At 45.1% G+C, this 19,392-nt stretch overlaps 1 protein-coding gene across 6 annotated transcripts in view; it reads right to left on the bottom strand.

The window, feature by feature from the left end:
- dennd1a (DENN/MADD domain containing 1A) overlaps window positions 1-19,392 on the bottom strand; it is a 116,117-nt gene that overhangs the window by 40,689 nt on the left and 56,036 nt on the right. For 5 of the 6 annotated variants that reach the window (XM_086054529.1, XM_086054528.1, XM_086054530.1 and 2 more), the window contains 4 exons: window positions 12,887-12,987; window positions 11,104-11,149; window positions 10,719-10,820; window positions 475-600 (listed from right to left, as the gene is read on the bottom strand). In XM_086054529.1, the coding sequence (XP_085910655.1) occupies window positions 475-600; window positions 10,719-10,820; window positions 11,104-11,149; window positions 12,887-12,987 (375 nt within the window). The remainder of the gene's footprint in view (window positions 1-474; window positions 601-10,718; window positions 10,821-11,103; window positions 11,150-12,886; window positions 12,988-19,392) is intronic. The other variant, XM_086054531.1, reaches the window with a different exon arrangement.

The raw sequence follows: 19,392 nt of genomic DNA, 5'->3' as shown, positions 1-19,392 counted from the left end.
ATCGAAAACAAGTAGCAAAATGGCTGCTCCCTAAGAGGCTAAAAACGAATGGATCATACTGCTTAATGGGGAAATCCACCCAAAAACATTTTTTTCAAGAATACGTTCAGGCCCACCAGTTGAAACACGGGCATTCTGATTAATATTGCGTTTGTGAGTTAAGCAGCAAAATCCACCCGTTTTAGCCATCTCAGGGGGCGGCCATTTTGTCACTTCTGTCAATTGAAAATGACATCACAACTCCTCAGGGCTCAGGTAACGACCAATCACGGCTCAGCTTCAGAAAACATGTCAGCCGTGATTGGTTATTAAATGAGCCTTATTGGTTGTTACTCTTATTCCACAAACACAATATTTAGCAGAATGCCTTGTTTCAACTAGTGGGCTTGCATAGAACATATTCTAAAAATATGTTTCGGTTGACTCCCTCCTTAAATATGTCAGCTGCAGTCTGAAATGTAACTATTTACTGACCAACTCAATCTGAAGAGCATTTCTGTAGCTGCCAAACAGAGCTGCCTGACTCTTGAGGAAGGCACGAGCCACACCATCGCCTGGGGATGTTGAAAACTTCCTCAGCCGATTTTTTAGAGATGAAACCTGATGGAACAATGTAAATCAAATTATTAAATCAAATCTATATGTTCATCATAAACTCCTAAAAAAGTCAGATTCACATTATCTAATCTGAGGTTAGGTTCACACCGCAGGTCTTAATGCACATTTTTTTCGATGTAAAACATTCATATAACATTATAAATGCGACCTCTGTCTCTCTGGTGTTGTGAACACGTGCCTCCAAAGTAAGCTGCATGCGCAGAAGAGACAACGTCACTCATGACGTAATGTTTACGGAAGTAAATGTGTCGGGACATTTCTACAGTGAAGCGATTCGGTACGAGGTAGGAATACAGTATTTGGGTGAAATCTTGAGGTGCGGCTTTTCTCTGTCATTTCATGAAGACTTCACTAAAGATGATGCCACGTCATAACCGTCCTGAAAAAAATGAATCGATTGAACTGTGGCTGAATTACCACTATCACCATACAGTAAATGTCCACTTTATGCTTCATGTTGGAAGTGGGATTAAATTAAAATCAAATATAAAGTCAATACTGTTACTCAAAACAATCTAGCAGATTAAATATCCCCGGCTGCCAGTACTTTCCCTCCACCCGCGTGGAGCACATTTTGGGCTGAGGATGACGTCAATGTCAGACATACGCAACCTGGCGGGTCAGACTGCGGTCGCATTGCAAAAATCTGATATGTATCCAATCGAGGACCACATATAAAAGTGGCCCAGGTCGCATTTGAAAAATCGGAATTGAGCAGTTCAGACTGTCATAAAAAAACAGATACAGGTCCGATCTGGGTCGCATTTGCCTGCAGTGTGAACCTAGCCTAAAGGCCCTGATACACCAAAAAGACGCTGGCCAACAGTGACAGACGCTTACCCCCTGTGGCGTCTGGCCGGCTGTCGGCATGTCACGCTGGAGGAATACACCGCAACGACAGATAGCGACGCTGACTATTAAAGTACCTTCAGCGCATGCATAAGATGTAATACCCTTCCATACCATCGGCGGCGGTAGTTACCATTTCTCATGGTTAGAAAACTCAAACCAAAACCTGTTGGCTGGGGGCGGAATATAAACACGTAAACAATGCATTCGGCTCTATTCTTCGCTCACGATGAACTCCCACGCGAAGTAAATCACGTTCTTGACACGGTAATGTGAAATACTTACAGTCAACCCTCGCTCTTGTACTTGTAAGAAGATTAAGGCAGCGGAGGCGTGCTCACTGTTTTTCCGCCTTTGTCACTTCTCGTTGGTGCTCCGTGCGCTGATTTTCTAGCTAACAGCCAATCAGAGTGGCCAAATGTCACAACTGGCGACGCCGATTCAACATACGTGAACGCCCCCCAGACGCTTAGAGACGGGTTACGACACTACGACAGTGGTCACTACACCAATCAGACGCCGCTTAAAGACGCCACGACGCTTCACGACCTCCGACGTCGGTTTGGTGTATCAGGGCCTTAAGGTACACTATAGAACATCTTAAACTCAAACACTCATTTGAAGATTCTGATCAAGTGGTTAGTTTTGTATTGAAATTTTGTGTAATAACCTCAATAACATAACCATTTTTCTTGCCCCCTCCATGAGCCGTCACCTTACCGTGGTGGAGGGGTTTGCATGTCCCAATGATCCTAGGAGCTAAGTTGTCTGGGGCTTTATGACCCTGGCAGGGCCATCCATGGCAAACAGGTCCTAGGTGAGGGATCAGACCAACCACGGCTCAAAAGACCCTAATGATGAATTAAATGAATGGACCAAGTTTTCCCTTGCCCGGACGCGGGTCACCAGCCCCCCCCTCTGGAGCCAGGACCCTGCACCCATGGGGGCCGGCAGGACTCAGCCCGAAAAGGAAACGTGGGTCCCCCTTCCCTTGGGCTCACCACCTGTGGGAGGGGCCAAAGGGGTGCCTTGTGAGCTGGGCTGCAGCAGAAGGCGGGGACCTGGGCGGTCCGATCACCGGCAACAAAAATTAGCTCTTGGGACATGGAATGTCACCTCTAAGGCAGGGAAGGAGCCCGAGCTTGTGTGTGAGGCTGTGAAGTTCTGACTAGATAAAGTCAGGCTCACCTCCACACACAGCTTGAGCTCTGGTACCAGTCCTCTCGAGAGGGGTTGGACACTCTTCCACTCTGGAGTTGCCCAGGGTGAGAGGCGCCGAGCAGGTGTGGACATACTTATTGTCCCCCGGCTTGGCGCCTGTACATTGGGGTTTACCCCGGTGGACGAGAGGGTAGCCTCCCTCCGCCTTAGGGTGGGGGGATGGGTCCTGAATGTTGTCTGTGTCTATGCACCAAACCGCAGTGCAGAGTACACACCCTTTGTGGAGTGCTTGGAGGGTGTGCTGGAGAGCGCTGCACCTGGGAAATCCATCGTTCTCCTGGGAGACAATGCTCACGTGGGCAATGACAGTGAGAAGGGCGTGGTTGGGAGGAAAGTCCCCCGATCTGCACCCGAGTGGTGTTCTGTTACTGGACTGTTGTGCGTCACGGATTGTCCAAAACGAACACCATGTTCAAACATAAGGGTGTCCATATGTGCACTTGGCACCAGGACACCCTAGGCCGCAGTTCGATGATCGACACTGTAGTTGTATCATCGGATTTGCGGCCGCATTTTTTGGACACTCGGGTGAAGAGAGGGGTGGAGCTGTCAACTGATCACCATCTGGTGGTGGGATGGCTCCGATGGTGGGGGAAGATGCCGGTCCGACCTGGCAGACCCAAACGCATTGTGAGGGTTTGCTGGGAACGTCTGGCAGAATCCCCTGTCAGAAGGAGTTTCAACTCCCACCTCCGGCAGAACTTTGCCCACGTCCGGGGGGAGGCGGGGGACATTGCTTCCGAGTGGACCATGTTTCGTGCCTCCATTGTTGAGGCGGCCGCAAGGTGGTTAGTGCCTGTCGTGGAGAATACTTCGAAGACCTCCTCAATTCCACCGACACGCTTTCCACTGAGGAAGCAGAGCCTGGAGACTCCGAGGTGGGCTTTCCCATCTCTGGGGTTGAAGTAACCAAGGTAGTTAAAAAGCTCCTCGGTGGCAAAGCCCCAGAGGTGGATGAGGTCCTCAGCCTCCCTGGTTAGGTCTAATCAGGGGTGCTGGAGAGGAGGGTCCGTTGGGAGGTCGAATCTCTGCTGCAGGAGGAGGTTTTCCCGGCCATGGAACAATAAACCAGCTCTACACCCTCAGCAGGGTCCTCGAGGGTGCATGGGAGTTCACCGAAGGCGTTCGACCGTGTCCCTCGGGGAGTTCTGTGGCGGGTGCTTCGGTAGTACAGGGTACCGAGCCCCCTGATAAGGGCTGTCCGGTTCCTGTACCACCGATGTCAGAGTTTGGTTCGCATTGCCGGCAGTAAGTCGGATTCGTTTCCAGTCAGGGTTGGACTCCGCCAAGGCTGCCCTTTGTCAGCGATTCTGTTCATAACTTTTATGGACAGAATTTCTCAGCGCAGCCGAGGTGTCTAGCGAGTCCGCTTTGGTGGTCACAGTGTTGCATCTCTGATTTTTGCGGATGATGCGGTACTGTTGGCTTCTTCAGGGTCCGATCTCCAACTCTCACTGGAGAGGTCTACAGGTCGTGGATGAGAAGTATCTTGGGGTCTTGTTCGCAAGTGAGCGTAGGGTGGAATGGGAGATCGACAGGCGGATCGGTGCAACATCTGCAACATCTGCTGTTATGTGGACTCTGTGCGCGAGTGGCAGCCCGCTACAGTAGCTCCGGCTCATCGGTGAGCCTTTTCGTGTGTTTTTGTTCTTTAATATTACTCTACCTCATACCTTTTTCGTATAATTGATAGTCGTAACTTGCGTAGCAATGGACACCCAAACTGCGGTATTCTTGCTGCTGCTGATGGCTATTTTTTGCGCGATCGTGTCCGGCGACTTGGCTCGGAGCCGAGCCCCCATTGTTTACAGCCGGAATCAGTTGTTAGCACTCCGTGCTAACCATGCGCGGGCTCCCGGGGCGAGACCCGATATCCCCCGTGAGCTGAGGAGGAAGAGACGGGGATCTCGTGCGGGGGTTAAACGCAGGGAAAGGAGGAGACGATACACTCCCGTCCTCCCGTCTGTTATCATGGGGAATGTTAGATCGCTCCCCAACAAGATGGACGAGCTAGCGGCGCTTACCCGGCACGAGAGGGACTTCCGGGAGGCTAGCCTGATGCTATTCACGGAGTCGTGGCTAACAACGCTAACGCCGAACGCGGTCGTAGAATTGGACGGCTTCCAAATCATACGCGCGGACAGGACGCTGGAGAGTGGAAAGAGGAAAGGAGGAGGGCTGGCTGTGTTTGTGAACGATAGATGGTGTAATCCTGGGCACATCACGATTAAGGAGCAGCTTTGCAGCAGGGATATTGAGCTGCTAGCTGTTGGCATGAGGCCATTCTACATCCCGCGAGAGTTTAGTCACGTGATCGCGGTGACTGTCTACGTCCCACCAGCTGCCAGCAGCGACACAGCCTGTGATGTCTTGACTGCAGCAGTGAGCAGGCTACAAACACAGCACCCAAATGCCCTGGTACTCATCTCTGGTGACTTCAATCATGCCTCCCCTTCCTCCTCTCTGCCTTCATTCACACAGTATGTCACCTGCCACACCAGAGACAATAAAACACTGGACCTTTTCTATGCCAACACCAAGGAGGCATACACATCACTGCCCCTCCCCCCGCTGGGCAAAGCTGATCACAACCTGGTGGCTCTCCAGTCTGTGTACAAACCTCTGGTCCGCAGGCAGCCAGCTGTGACCCGCACGGTTCAGAGATGGTCTGGAGAGGCCGAGGAGGCCTTAAAGGACTGCTTCAGCACAACTGTGTGGGAAGTATTCAGCGATGCTCACGGGGAAGACATTAGTAGTCTAACGGACACTGTTACAGACTATATAAATTTCTGCATGGAGAACACCATACCCACCAGGACAGTAAGGTGTTTCTCCAACAACAAACCATGGATCACACCAGACATAAAAGCTCTCCTGAAGGAGAAGAGGAGGGCTTTTGCGTCAGGCAACATAGAGGAGCGGAGGACTGTGCAGCGCCAGCTGAGGAGGAGGATCAGAGAGGGGAAAAGGTCCTACAGGAAGAGGATGGAGGAGCAGCTGCTGCAGAATAACGCCAGGGGAGTCTGGAGGGGCCTGAAGACCATCTCAGGCCACGGACAACCCAAGACCCGGACTGGGGGGGACCTGCAGTGGGCAAATGAGCTAAATCTCTTTTTCAATAGGTTCGATCAGATGCCTGCCTCCACTCAGTCTCTCCTGCTGCAGTCTCCACCTACTCCTCCTGCTGGACGTGTCACCCCCTCCCCTCTTTTCTCCACAGTCTCCAGCTCCCAGCTACACCAGATAGCCACCACTCCTTCCTGTCCAGCCTTGGCCTTCACAACATCTCAGGTGAGGAACCAGCTGAAGAAGATGAAGGCGAGGAAGGCAGCAGGTCCAGATGGCATCAGCCCCCAGCTCCTCAAATCCTGCGCAGACCAGCTGTGTGGAATTGTCCAGCACATGTTCAACCTGAGCCTGAAGCTGGGCAGAGTCCCCCAGCTATGGAAAACATCCTGCCTGGTCCCGGTGCCAAAGACCCCCCACCCGAAGGAGCTCAACAGCTTCAGACCAGTGGCGCTGACGTCTCACCTGATGAAGACCCTGGAGAGACTGGTCCTTGTCCACCTGCGCCCCCTGGTGAGCTCCTCAATGGACCCACTCCAGTTCGCATACCAGCCTGGCATCAGTGTGGATGATGCCATCATCTACCTCCTCCACACTTCACTCTCCCACCTGGAGAAGGCGGGGAGCACTGTGAGGATCATGTTCTTTGATTTCTCCAGTGCTTTCAACACCATCCAGCCCACCCTACTGGGAGACAAGCTGGAGCGGGCGGGGGTGGCGCACCACCTCACCACATGGATCCAGGACTACCTCACAAACCGGCCACAGTATGTGAGGACACAGGACTGTGTGTCTGACGTGCTCCTCTGCAGCACGGGGGCCCCACAGGGAACTGTCTTGGCTCCCTTCCTGTTCACCCTCTACACCTCGGACTTCAACTACAACACCCCTACCTGTCACCTGCAGAAGTTCTCTGACGACTCTGCGATTGTCGGCCTCATCACAGGTGGAGATGATCGGGAGTACAGAGAACTTACTCAGGGTTTTGTGGACTGGTGCCAGCAGAACCGCCTCCTGATCAATGCGGGGAAATCCAAAGAAATGGTGGTGGATTTCGGTAGGCGCCAGCACTCTTCACCTGCACCAGTGAATATCCGGGGAACAGATGTTGAGAGAGTCTCAACTTACAAGTACCTGGGTGTTCATCTGAACAATAAACTGGACTGGTGCGACAACACAGACGCCCTCTATAGGAAGAGTCAGAGCAGACTCTTCCTACTCAGGAGACTGAGGTCTTTTGGGGTTCAGGGGACACTCCTCAGGAACTTTTATGACTCGGTGGTTGCATCGGTCATCTTCCAGGGAGTGGTCACCTGGGCAGGCGGCGTCTCGGCCCGGGACAAGAAGCGGCTGGACAAACTGGTCAAGAGGGCCGGCTCTGTCCTGGGCTGCTCCCTGGACTCTGTGGACTCGGTGGGGGACAGGAGGATGTTGGCCAAGCTGTCATCAATGCTGGGCAACCCGGACCACCCCCTCCAGTGCACCCTAACAGCACTCCACAGCACCTTCAGTGACAGACTGTTACACCCTCGCTGTGCAAAGGAGAGATTCCGCCGTTCCTTCTTGCCTGCTGCTGTCAGACTCTTTAACAAGAACATTGTGTAGTCTCTACAAACTGGCGGACATTAGTGCAATTGTGCAGTCCTGCACCTGAGCTCATATCGTGCAATACCCAATATTCCCCACTACTGTAATACCGTGCAATACTCAACATTCCCCACTACTGTTAGTCTAGTTTTATTTTTATCCAATGCTGTTCCTTACATTTCACTACAGCACTGCAGCACTGTCACTTAGAGTATTTTTTCCTCTGTACTATGTACAGGCCGAAATGAGTGTTCCTCATATTTTTTATGTAGATGTAGGTTGGTGTGTATACACATGTGTATATACACATGTTACTGCGTATATCTACATAGGTTTGATTCTAAATGTTTGCCGTCAATGTTATACATTAATGGCCACATTATGCCGCCGCCCCTGTGTGACCTATATCTTTGCTACTGTAACAATGAAAATTTCCCCACTGTGGGATCAATAAAGGCATTCTTATTCTTATTCTTATCGGTCTGTCGTGGTGAAGTAGGAGCTGAGTCGAAAGGCGAAGCTCTCGATTTACCGGTCGATCTACGTTCCTTCTCTCACCTATTGTCATGAGCTGTGGGTCATGACCGAAAGAACAAGATCTCGGATGTAAGCCAAAATGGGTTTTCTCCCATGTCCGGGCTCTCCCTTAGAGATAGGGTGAGAAGTCATCCGAGAGGGACTCAGAGTCGAGTCGCTGCTCCTCCACGTTGAGAGGAGCCAGATGAGGTGGCTCGGGCATCTGATTAGGATGCATCCTGGATGCCTCCCTGGTGAGGTGCTCCGGGCATGCCCCACTGGCTGAAGGCCCCGAGACGACCCAGGACACGCTGAAGAGACTATGTCTCCCAGCTTGCCTGGGAACGCCTTGGGATCCCTCCGGAAGAACTGGAAGACGTGGCTGGGGAGAGGGAAGTCTGGGCTGATTGGATAGTCGAGGGTGCAGAGGTGGAACCTCCTTATCTATTTGAAAAACAAAGTGACTAACCAAATTCACCCATCATGAGGGTGAAGAACAGACATTGTAACCTGAAATGTACCTAAAAGTGAGTGTTTCAGAAGAGAGGTAACTTACTCTACCTCGCTATAGAACGACATTCCTTCTGTTTCTTCCCCACAATTAAAGTAACAGGTGACCTGTATGACCAGAACTCCGGAGATCACCTCACATCATCCTTTGGGAAACCTTGAGGTCATGATTTGTAATTCGACAATCAACAAGACAGCTGATGAATAACTTAAAAATTGACAGTATGGGTAATTGTAGTATAATCTGTGGGCTAGTTACGTTCTTATTGTCAATTAGAATTTGATTTAAATGCCAATTGCCAGGATTGGATAGAGGAAAATGTAAACTATCATTATAAAGCGTAATGTGTTTTTTTGAAAGTGTAACTATTGAGATATCAACGCAATAATTTAATCTCTTGAATTTATAGGAAAAGTGGATCTAATATGGCGAAATATAACTATTTGTGGAGAACTGTAGTACAGTGGTCCCTCGCTATATAGCGATTCATCTTTTGTTGGCTCGCTACATCGCAGATTTTTTTACAGTGCTATTCTGTATGCTGTGTTTTACAGCATACAAACCTGTTTTGTGTCCTAATTGACTGCCTGTATTTTTTACAGTGCAATTCAGGATGCTGTTTTTTACAGATTATAAACCCCGATGTAGACCAATTTGAATGCATCTCCTCCGTGCTATGTCTCGGATAGAATGCGTTCGGCTTACTAAATTTAATTTAGTGAGGGAGAAGAGGAAGAAGAGGACACAAGTGTCAATAAAGATAGGAGGATGAATTTAAACTTGATCGCTTGGCAACTATGGGAGTTGCGCAAGACCCGGGACCCTTTCATGTTTCGTTCTTACAGTTTTCAAATCTAATTGAAGCTGGCATGTGATTTTCTTCTCATCTTCTCATCCAAGAGAGAAAAAAGATGCAACAACTACCGGCTATAACTATGTTTTTCTCTCGGGAAAGGAGAGTAGGAAAAAAACGACACAGAGTCATTGTATCATTGTATGCCTTTCAAGCCCGTGAAATGTTCTAATTTGATACGATAGCTTCATAAATTTGGGGAACAACTACGTATCCTTTTCTGTCTGACCTTTAACTCATTCATTGCCATTGACAAATTTACTTGTCTTATCACAGTCCAGCCATTCAATCCCAGGAATTTAGTAAAAGAAGGGTCTGAAAAATCTGGCAGTGAATGAGTTAAGTGAACAACCTGTGTTTGAGAAGGTCATTCCCCTTTCAAATTCCTGGTTGATGTTTGAATGGAGGAAACTGAAGTGCCGCTGAAGATTTGAAGCCTTGAAAGGTTCCAGGCAGACTGGCTTGTCATTACAAATTTGGTAGGTCAACACTACTCAACTTTTTTTTCCCCTCAAAGTGTCAAAGTGCATGCACGTGTTATGCACGCACTTGGTACCTTGATTAACAAATGTAATCTGTTCCACTACTGCATTCAAACGAGCCTTCACACACATTGCACTGTGCTCACTTTGTGTAAAACTAGGATCAGCAACTTAATCGGCGTCAGGCCAAATTTTTCCTAACAATCTTATCGCGGGCCGAAATGGTTTGGTCTTATCACGGTATTGATGTCACTGTATGATAATTATTGCAATGCCGTGTGAAAGGTCACAGCACTGCAGCAAGCCTCACTGTATTGCTGGAATGTTCATGGTACACAGTCTGCTCACTAATTTGACAATCATATTTCTTATTTATAGCCTTTGAAATGTGATACTGCCTACTGACAGTGATTCCTTTTCTTATCAAGTCAGAAACACAGGAACACTCTGAATAAAGGCAGCAGGTATAGAAAAGGCCAAGTAACAAATAAATAATCACCTTGTTAGTTTCTTTTTGTATGCTTACTGAGATGCTAAAATTTGGAAGGTTGTCTCTGATGAACACATCAAGAGGCAAGGGGTGAAAGTCGGGCGAAGAGGAGGTCTCAAAACAGGCACCGCTCCCCACCAGTTGACGGCACGTCACAGTGACGTGAGCATATGTCTCGCTCGAAGATTGACAGCAAAGCCACGCTAACACAGGGTAGCCCAGGAGGGACCCGGGGCTGCTAAATAAGTTGTCCATGATCAATGTGTGCTTCAATTCACTTTAGTTTTCCATATACCATATATATATTTTTTTTTTTAATCAGAAGATTAAAGTACTGTAGCTCTGAACATACATGGCTGGCTTTTGTTTTCATTGCTTGAGGGAGAAATGTCATGTGAACAAGTCAGCCAATCATCAGTGTATTTCTTCAGACGTGTCACATTATCGCATGGAATATGCAGCCAATCAGGTGCCTGTAATGGAAATAAAAAAATACAAAAACATACGACTGCAATTGCTCCTCACCACATCATGGGGTAGGCTTTGGAGATCATTATAGGGTGTTTCAAGGGTGTTTGTGTCCACATTCAGGATCACTACATCCTCCGTAGCCATTCCTTGAACTTTCTAAAGAAAAGAAATCAATGTGGTTACAAGAAAATCAAGATACACAAAAGTATGTCTCGCCCAAGGTCTCAAAACAATCAATTATTTAGAACTTTGTTACTGGTTTTTAAAAAATGTTATGTTCAATTGTCATTTATTAGATTTTTATTTATACAGCACTTTGTTTCAGCTGTGATTGTTTTAAAGTGTATTATAAATAAAACTGAGTTAAGTTGAGAAGGAAGAAATTATTAAATAAAAAAAATTAAAACAACTTAATAGTTTATGCAAGCAAATTACTTACCTCCATTAAGCTGGAATGCACTCCAATGAGGTAGGGCATTGGAGCACTGAAAAGAAAATAATGTTATGCCTCAAAATTTAATGTATGTTGTTATGTTAATGTTAATGTTTTAGGTCAGGGTTAATAAATCTTTTGCTGATCACTGATGAACAGTTTAAGAAAACAGAACATGTATTACCGATATTCCCAGTGAGGTGTCAATGCATTTTTTTTTACATTTCTATACATACAGTACAGAGCAAGGTATAAATACACGTGGGATGTGTCCGGTAAAATGTGTCGGTAATGTAAGCCATACTCAGAATTGGCCCTGCTGGAGAAAAGGATAGGGTGAGCAGTTGCTCAAATACATAAAGCACCCACCCACGGGGTTTGGTGGGGGACCGGCTGACAATTTTTTTTTAAAAATGGCTGGACTGAGCATGGCCGGAAGTGGACTTTAGTCCGGCCCAGTAATCGGCCCTCATGCGTGTGACGTGCTTGCGAGGCGGCAAAATTTAATCTCAGCCTGCTCAGTGAAAGGCTATTGCCCCCCAGCACCCTCCGCCCTCTATTGTAATGGTATGCCCCAGTTGCAGGTGGGAGGCTCGCGTTACGTGATGACAATAAGTAAATACAAACACCCTTGAACGCACGTTGCTGTCTCACGTCTCTTCTTACACAAACAACTGACGCATTGATTCACATGACTTACACATTGTGCTGTTGGTGACAGGTCTGTAACACATGCCACGCACACATCAGGATTTGTTGCTGCTCTAATCGGTCCATTATATCACATTTTGCGATAACATCCAGTTTCCCACACGTAGAGGATGCCCCATGCAGCTCATTGCTGCTGCAAAGCAACTAGTTTAGCAGCGTTGTGTGTGTAAAGAATTTACTTACCCACGTTCCCCCTTAGCCGCCACCCTCCAGATCGTTTTCGCAATAAAATTAAATACATCGTCTAGTCATCTCGGTCCCTTTATGGTTGTAGCAGGCACAATATCCATTGTGGTCACTGTCTTTTTGAAACAACGCCGCCCGACTTGTGTCCACGAGTATATTCAAGCTTTTTTATTTATTTTTTTTATTATTAATATTATTATTATTATTTTTTTTTTTGGAGTATATTCAAGCTGCGTGCAGCACTGACTCAAGGATGACGCTGCCACATCAAGGTGGAGTTCATGCACTCCTCTAGCGTCTTCCCTACTTCCGGAAATACGCCATAGCAAACCAGCTGTGTATAGTGGTTTGCTGGTATGCTTTTATTTTGAAGGCCGGGAAGGAGGGGAAGTGTGGAAAATCAATAAGTAACTTGACTATGACTTCTGGCCGTCTGTTGGACCCAAATAATTATACAATACGACACATCCAACCCCGGGGCTCACAATGAAAGTAAGCACACGCAGTTGGCTAAGTACTGAGGACATTTGAAGCGTGTCCACAGCTGGCCAGCTGGAAACTAGCCAGCTAATGATCTTTAAAAAGCCTCTGCTGTTAGAGCATTTCTTCCGCGGCAACGTCATCATGGATGCTTTTTTTTTTTTTTTTTGGTCGGAGGGCGGAAAGGGCTGGGGCCCGACAATGTTTATGAATATGGCCGGGGGTCGTGGCCGGAAGGGTACCCAAGTCAAGGGTGGAGGGTCACGGCCGGACCGGCAAAAAATGGTCAAGTGCCCAGCTCTGATCAAAGTGGTTTAGGCCTATTTGCATAATCTATGAAAAGCAAATACGTAGGTTAAATCTCACATACATAAGATGTCACAAATATTTCAGAGGAAGCGAACAAACTCACCAGCAGTAGTCTAATAGATGTTGAGGCAGGACTGGAATGTAAACATGTTGCCAGTGCATTGGGTATAACATGGCAGCAGACCCATGCACACAAGCTGTTAACTGTTTAGAAGAACAGAGACAAAAAACAGGTTAACCCTCCAGCGGTATTTGACCATTTCTTGGATATTTCAGATCAAATAATTTTACATCAAAGCCAACACATTAAAAAATATGACACTAGGGAGCTGAACTTTCACCCAGATGGTCAGAACATGGAAGCATTTAATATTAGTCCTGCATGAGTTGGCTGGTTTCATTTTTTTTAACTACGCAGTACGTATTTTGCCATTTTTTGTGCCATTGACTCCCATTATAAAGCATGAGTTTGGACGCACTGTAAACCTGATGTGTTTTCGTGCATTTTCAATGATTACCCGATGAAAACATTGTGTGACGGGTCTACTAAGCCATGAAAATCTAAAATTGGAGTTTAAAGTGTTAAAAGCCCTAATCCACCAGGTGGCGCTAGAGGACAAATACTGATTTTGCTTCGAGATGATGTATGTTGCTCGGGGCATGAGTTTGCATGAGTCGATTTTTTCCAGGTCACCTCTATTTGAGAAAAGACAGTTGGGTGTGTGCGTGCGTGCACGCACAGGATTATACACTCACGTACACGCGCCTCAGCCGTGCGCTCATATTGACCGCTTCTCCTCGGGTCGCGGGGAGTGCTGGAGCCTATCCCAGCTGTCTTCGGGCAGTAGGCGGGAGACACCCTGAATTGGTTGCCAGCCAATCGCAGGGCATACAGAGAGAAACAAACATGCGCACTCACAAACACACCTAGGGGCAATTTAGAGTGTCCAATCAACCTACCAATCATGTTTTTGGAATGTGGGAGGAAACCGGAGTACCCAGAGAAAACCCACGCAGGCACGAGGAGAACAAGGAGAAGCCGGGATCGAACCCTCGACCTCTGAACCGTGAGGCGGACGTGCTAACCAGTCGACCACTGTGCCGCCCCTGAGGGCATCAACAATAAATACATAAATATATAACAACTATACATATATATGTATATGTGTATGCATAGGTCTGATCCCCCTGAACATTTTGAGTGGTTGAAAGTAAAACAAATATACAGAAATGACCTAGTTATCACATTTCCAAGTGTCACCACGAGTGGGAGAACAATTGGGAAATTGCCCTTGACAAAACAATGGGCATGCAAAAAAAATCTGTTGTTATGACTTTTTGACTTATTCAACGCTCTAATTATGTCATATGAAATATTCCAATTTGATTTTTTTTTAGATATATACACCATAGTTAGTTTTGCTATTAGCATACCACAGCTGTTAGTGTCCATAGAGGGCATAATAAATAAATAAATAAATAAAAACTAGCAAACTAGTAGCAACAGCTACTGTACATACAGATATATCAGGTACCATATGATTACATAAATTGCTTGGATTAGATAGACTTTCCTTGCTTGCCCTTAAAATGCAGCGTTGTTTGTCATATATATTTTCTTTCTACAGCAAGACAAGGTTAGCAAAGCAATTGGTGTTCAGTAGCATGCTTTCAGTAACAGCTGCATTATTGTATTGTCTTGAACTTCTCAAAAATAAAGCTCTTGTGAAAAATAATACAAAAACATTTATTGAAATAAATATAAATATAGAATTTAAATTAACCAACTGTCCTGAATGTTTGGGCTGAAACAGCCCCTACTGTAAATACACAAAACATTTGCATTTTCAACTTTGAATTCAATATGTATTGAATTTCAAGTTTTCTTGCTTATAGACTAGTCGACTAGTCGCAAATAAAATTTGAGACTAGTCGGCGGGCAAATTAGTCGAAATTCCCATCCCTAATGGATAGGTCTGGTGCCACTGAATATTTTGAGTGGTTGAAAGTGAAAAAAAATTCAGAAATGACTTAGTTATCACACTTCAAAGTGTTGTCCATTTTTTGGTCAAAATTCCGCGAGAAGGGTAAAAAAAAGGTATATAAATCTGTCTAATCTGTATTAGTGAGCACTTCTCCAAATAAATAATAACCCACCCACCTCACAGTATGGCACATACATACATATATACGTATATGTATATATAGGTATATATATACATATATACATACATATACATATATTTACATATATACATACATATACATATATGTATATACATACATATACATATATGTATATATATATATACATATATATATATATATATATATATATATATATATATATACATATATATACATATATTAGGGGTGTAACGGTTGCGTTCGGTTCGGTCCACTTATTAGCGCGAGCTTACACACAGACACTGACTGTTGCATGCGGGAGAGGAGAGTGGCGGCACAACAGTGAGAGCCAGAGCTCGAAGGTCCCCGCGTACACTGTGGTCTCCTGTTTAGGTACATTCTGGCTTTCCTGTTGCCCATTGCCGATGGGGAATGGTGCGTGTATAAGTCCAAAAGTGAGATATCCAAAATCACTATTAATTCTCATTCCTAATAAGCAGTATACCGCTATACTTACCTCCCAAAAACAGGTGCTTTTAAATTATTTATACAACCTGAAGGTTGTACAAATATTTATAATTTTTGGAGTGCATTTGTTGCTTAAGTCTATGGCCTGACCGATAATTGATTTTTTCTTAGGCCGATTCCGATATTTGGCAGAAAAGAATGCCGATAACTGTTTAATTTGAAATATATTTAATGACTAAAATAATTTCTTTTTGGCCCCTTGAAGAGGAAATCAACCCAAACATATTTTTTTCAATAATATGTTCCCAGCAGGCCCACTAGTTGAAACACTGCATTCTGATTAATAGTGTGTCTGTGCAATATTAGTTAACCAGCAAAATCCACCCATTTTTAGCCATCTCAGGTAGAGGTAAGATCAACCCTAAAAAATCCAGCACGACCTGACCCAGGACCGCGGGTATTAAAGCCCGCCCCAGCCTGAGCCCGACCAATTAACTTGATTTGCAGGCCCGAGCCCGAAGCAAACCCGAAATTTTGGCGTTCACGTTCGCAGAGCATGCTTTGCGCACTGTCACATGCGCAAAGCGTGCTCTGGCTCTGCGGCTCCTGTTTAGTAGTTAAGTAACAATTACCTAAAAAGCGCCTTCGCATCGTTTTAGTGTACAATTTTATAAACATATATTTATTGAAAATAAAAAAAAGTCAGTGAGAGAGAAGCCGGTCCCGACTCGTACATAATGACATAACATAACATTTTAGACCCGACCAAGCCCGAAATTCGGGTCAGGCTTGGACTCTGGCTTGGGTTTAAGATTTTACCTCTAATCTCAGGGGGCGGCCATTTTGTCATTTCTGTCGACTGAAAATGACATCACAACTACCCAGGTTGAAATCCCCTTTAAAGTGGAAATCAATCCAAACATTTTTTTTTCAAGAATATGTTCTATGCAAGCTAGGGGTGGACGATATGACGATATTTGATCGTTAAGGGGTTTAACGTGTTGACGATCTCATAAAGCTGAAAGATCGTTTGATCGTCTACAGGGCACATTCTATACAGTTTAGCTCTATGGCGTCGCAAAGCCACTGACGCATATGCGACCAACCAAACACAGCATGCACAGTGCACCGTGCGTGACACTCCCTGCCTCCCTGTTTGTTTGTATACCGGGAAGCTATAGCGGAAAGTCATCACGAAACAGAGTTGGTCCTGAAAAGAAACTCCATATCCACAATGTCGATTTGGTTTGGCTTTTCTTCGGAGAAGAAAGCGCAAACCAGCTATTTGCAAAGTTTGCAGAGACTTGGTTTGGACGTCAGATGGCAACACGTCAAACCTGTTTAATCCCTTGCGGACACAGCACCCCAAAAACTATGCCGACAGCCAAAGCAAACAGAGATCAGACACATGGTAGCCAGAGGCAGCCGCTAGCTCCAAGATAACACAACCCACAGTAACACAGTAATTTAACAAGGGCACTACATATGAAAAAAAAACAAGCAAGCAGTGTAAAGAAGTAACTGAGGCAGTAAATATTACCTTGCTGAAGACATGATTCCCATTAAAACAGTGGAAAACGAGGGGTTTAAAAGACTCTTCAAAGTACTAGACCCGCGTTACGAGCTGTGTTTTTATGTTTACGTTGTTACCTTTTATGTTTACATTCACTGCACATTTTGATAAAAAAATTGTCACTATTCAAATTAAAACCTGTTCAGGACGCTTAGCTGGGTTGAAATGTCTTTTTTTTTTACTTTTAAAGTTTTATATGCATTTTAAACATGTTTTATGTTTAACATGAGGAAAATGGTAAAAATGTGCAAATTAGTCTAGAAAAAGATGTAAAAAAACAATCATAATAAAATCAGGATCGTGATTTTATTTTTAAAAAATCGTGATATGGTATTTTTGCCATATCGCCCATCACTAATGCAAGCCCACTAGTTGAAACAAGGAATTCTGATTAATACGTATTGTGTTTATGGAATATGAGTTAAGCAGCAAAGTTCAGCCATCTCAGGGGGCGGTAATTTACTCACTTCTGTTGACTGAAAATGACATCACAGTTGCTCAGTGCTCAGAAAACGGGTGAGCTGTAATTGGTTGTTACCTCAGCCTTAAGTTTGGACTGTAACGGAAAAAGTAAAAAAATCTGTGAGTTTCAATTTTGATATTTATTGTGTTTTAAGGAGGCACAAAATGCTATTTCTGATATGCAACCTGTGATGCAAAACTGCTTATTTCAAGCCTTAATGTTTATACAGTAAAAGAGTTACTTCAATATCCCTCATCGCTTCATCTTGTGATTGGATCAGTTTATTTAGACTCGGTAATCAGTGATTAGACCACAAAAATCCTGATTGCAAATAACTTTGAGGACCACAGTCTTTTAAAAAAAAGTGAAGTAAATATTCATCACACATAGGTATCGAGACTCATTCGTGTTTTTTGTATATCACTTGGTCACTGTTTGTGAAATGAATTGGTTCCCCTGATATCAGCCTCAGCAATATGTGGGCAGAGCAAGCGAGTTGAATGGCCGATTTAGAATGCTTCCCATTTCTACAAGTTTCACGTTAATACATCGTTTCAATGAGAATAAATGAACATCTTTTGTTTTGCAGAACAACAAATTGATACAGAGTGCTTCTTCCTTCTGGATGGCAACAGCTTGCCATCTGTGATACCTCTACTTGGGCCACGGCTAAAATTTCAGCAGCACTGAAAAAAGTTGCTTAAGGTACTCTAGTGTAGGTCTTGACAAAATGGTTTTCATGTGTTTTAAATGTAGAAGGTCTGTAGGCACTGACATAAGACAGTTATTTTCCCATCTCAGAGTGATGCATGATGTAGTGTCCACCGACTTATTTCCAGTGTGCTCAACTTGGGTGCCATCGTTCATTCGATAACCAAAGATCCTTTAGAAGACACCTACAGGGTCATGCTCTCAAGTTAAATGCTGGAACTGAGGATGCTAACCAGCGAGCTTTTAGAAGACACCAACTGGGGCACGCTTTCGGATTGTCTGCTGGAACAGAAGAAGGTTCTTCATCTCAGCAGTTTCATGGCTCAATTGCTCCAGATCCACAATGCTGCGTGTTAAGCAAGGTGGAATGCAGTGACAGTTCAGTGGAAGAATGGGATGAGTTGGAGGAAGACAGCATTAAAGACAGAGTTGCAGTCTTCTGAGCCAGGTTGAAGGCCAGTTCTTCACAAACATACACAGGGATTAGGGATGTTATTGAACATACATCCGTTCTGTTCAAAGACATCGTTGAAAGTCTGAAAAGAAGAACTGTCAATTTTCTAAGAGAGATGGGCCACCCTGAGACTCCCAAGGAGAAGGCGCTGATGGGCTATTTTGCATCTGTTGCTCATCCATTTCAAGGCTTTGAAACAGAATATAGGCATATTAAGTTTTTCACCCAGTCTGGATACTTCATACAGCCAGAAGCAGTCCCTCTCCCTGGTTTTTCCTACACACAACAAACAGACCGAAGGACAGGGACCGTGAAACAAGTTTCAGTTCGAGACACCTTCCAGTACATTCCCTTAAAAAAGATGATGAAGCTGATCTTGGAAAGTCCAGGAACAATGGAGAAAATCCTAGAGTGGCAAAAACGTGAAAGTACTGCACTTGAAGATTTCAGAGATGGCACCCTCTTTGGAACAAATTCCCTATTTTCTGAAGAGTTCTCTATTCCCCTTTCCGTTAATGCAGATGATTGTGAGATGCTCAACCCACTTGGCTCCAAAACCTCAGTTCACAAACTTGGTTTAATCTATTTCACCTTGAAATGCTTGCCACCAGAGTATCTATCCAGCCTCAAGTCTGACTTCTTGCTGGCCGTGTACAAGATAAGATAAGATAAGAAGATAAGAATGCCTTTATTGATCCCACAGTGGGGAAATTTTCATTGTTACAGCAGCAAAGATATAGGTCACACAGGGACGGCGGCAAAATGTAGCCATTAATGTATAACATTGACGGCAAACATTCGGGATCAAACCTA

Source organism: Filicampus tigris, chromosome 15 (assembly GCF_054856515.1).
Source record: "Filicampus tigris isolate MCC_2025a chromosome 15, RoL_Ftig_1.0, whole genome shotgun sequence".
Lineage (NCBI taxonomy): Eukaryota > Metazoa > Chordata > Actinopteri > Syngnathiformes > Syngnathidae > Filicampus > Filicampus tigris.
The sequence above is the reverse complement of the archived record's forward strand: the minus strand, read 5'-3'. Positions and strand labels throughout refer to the sequence as shown.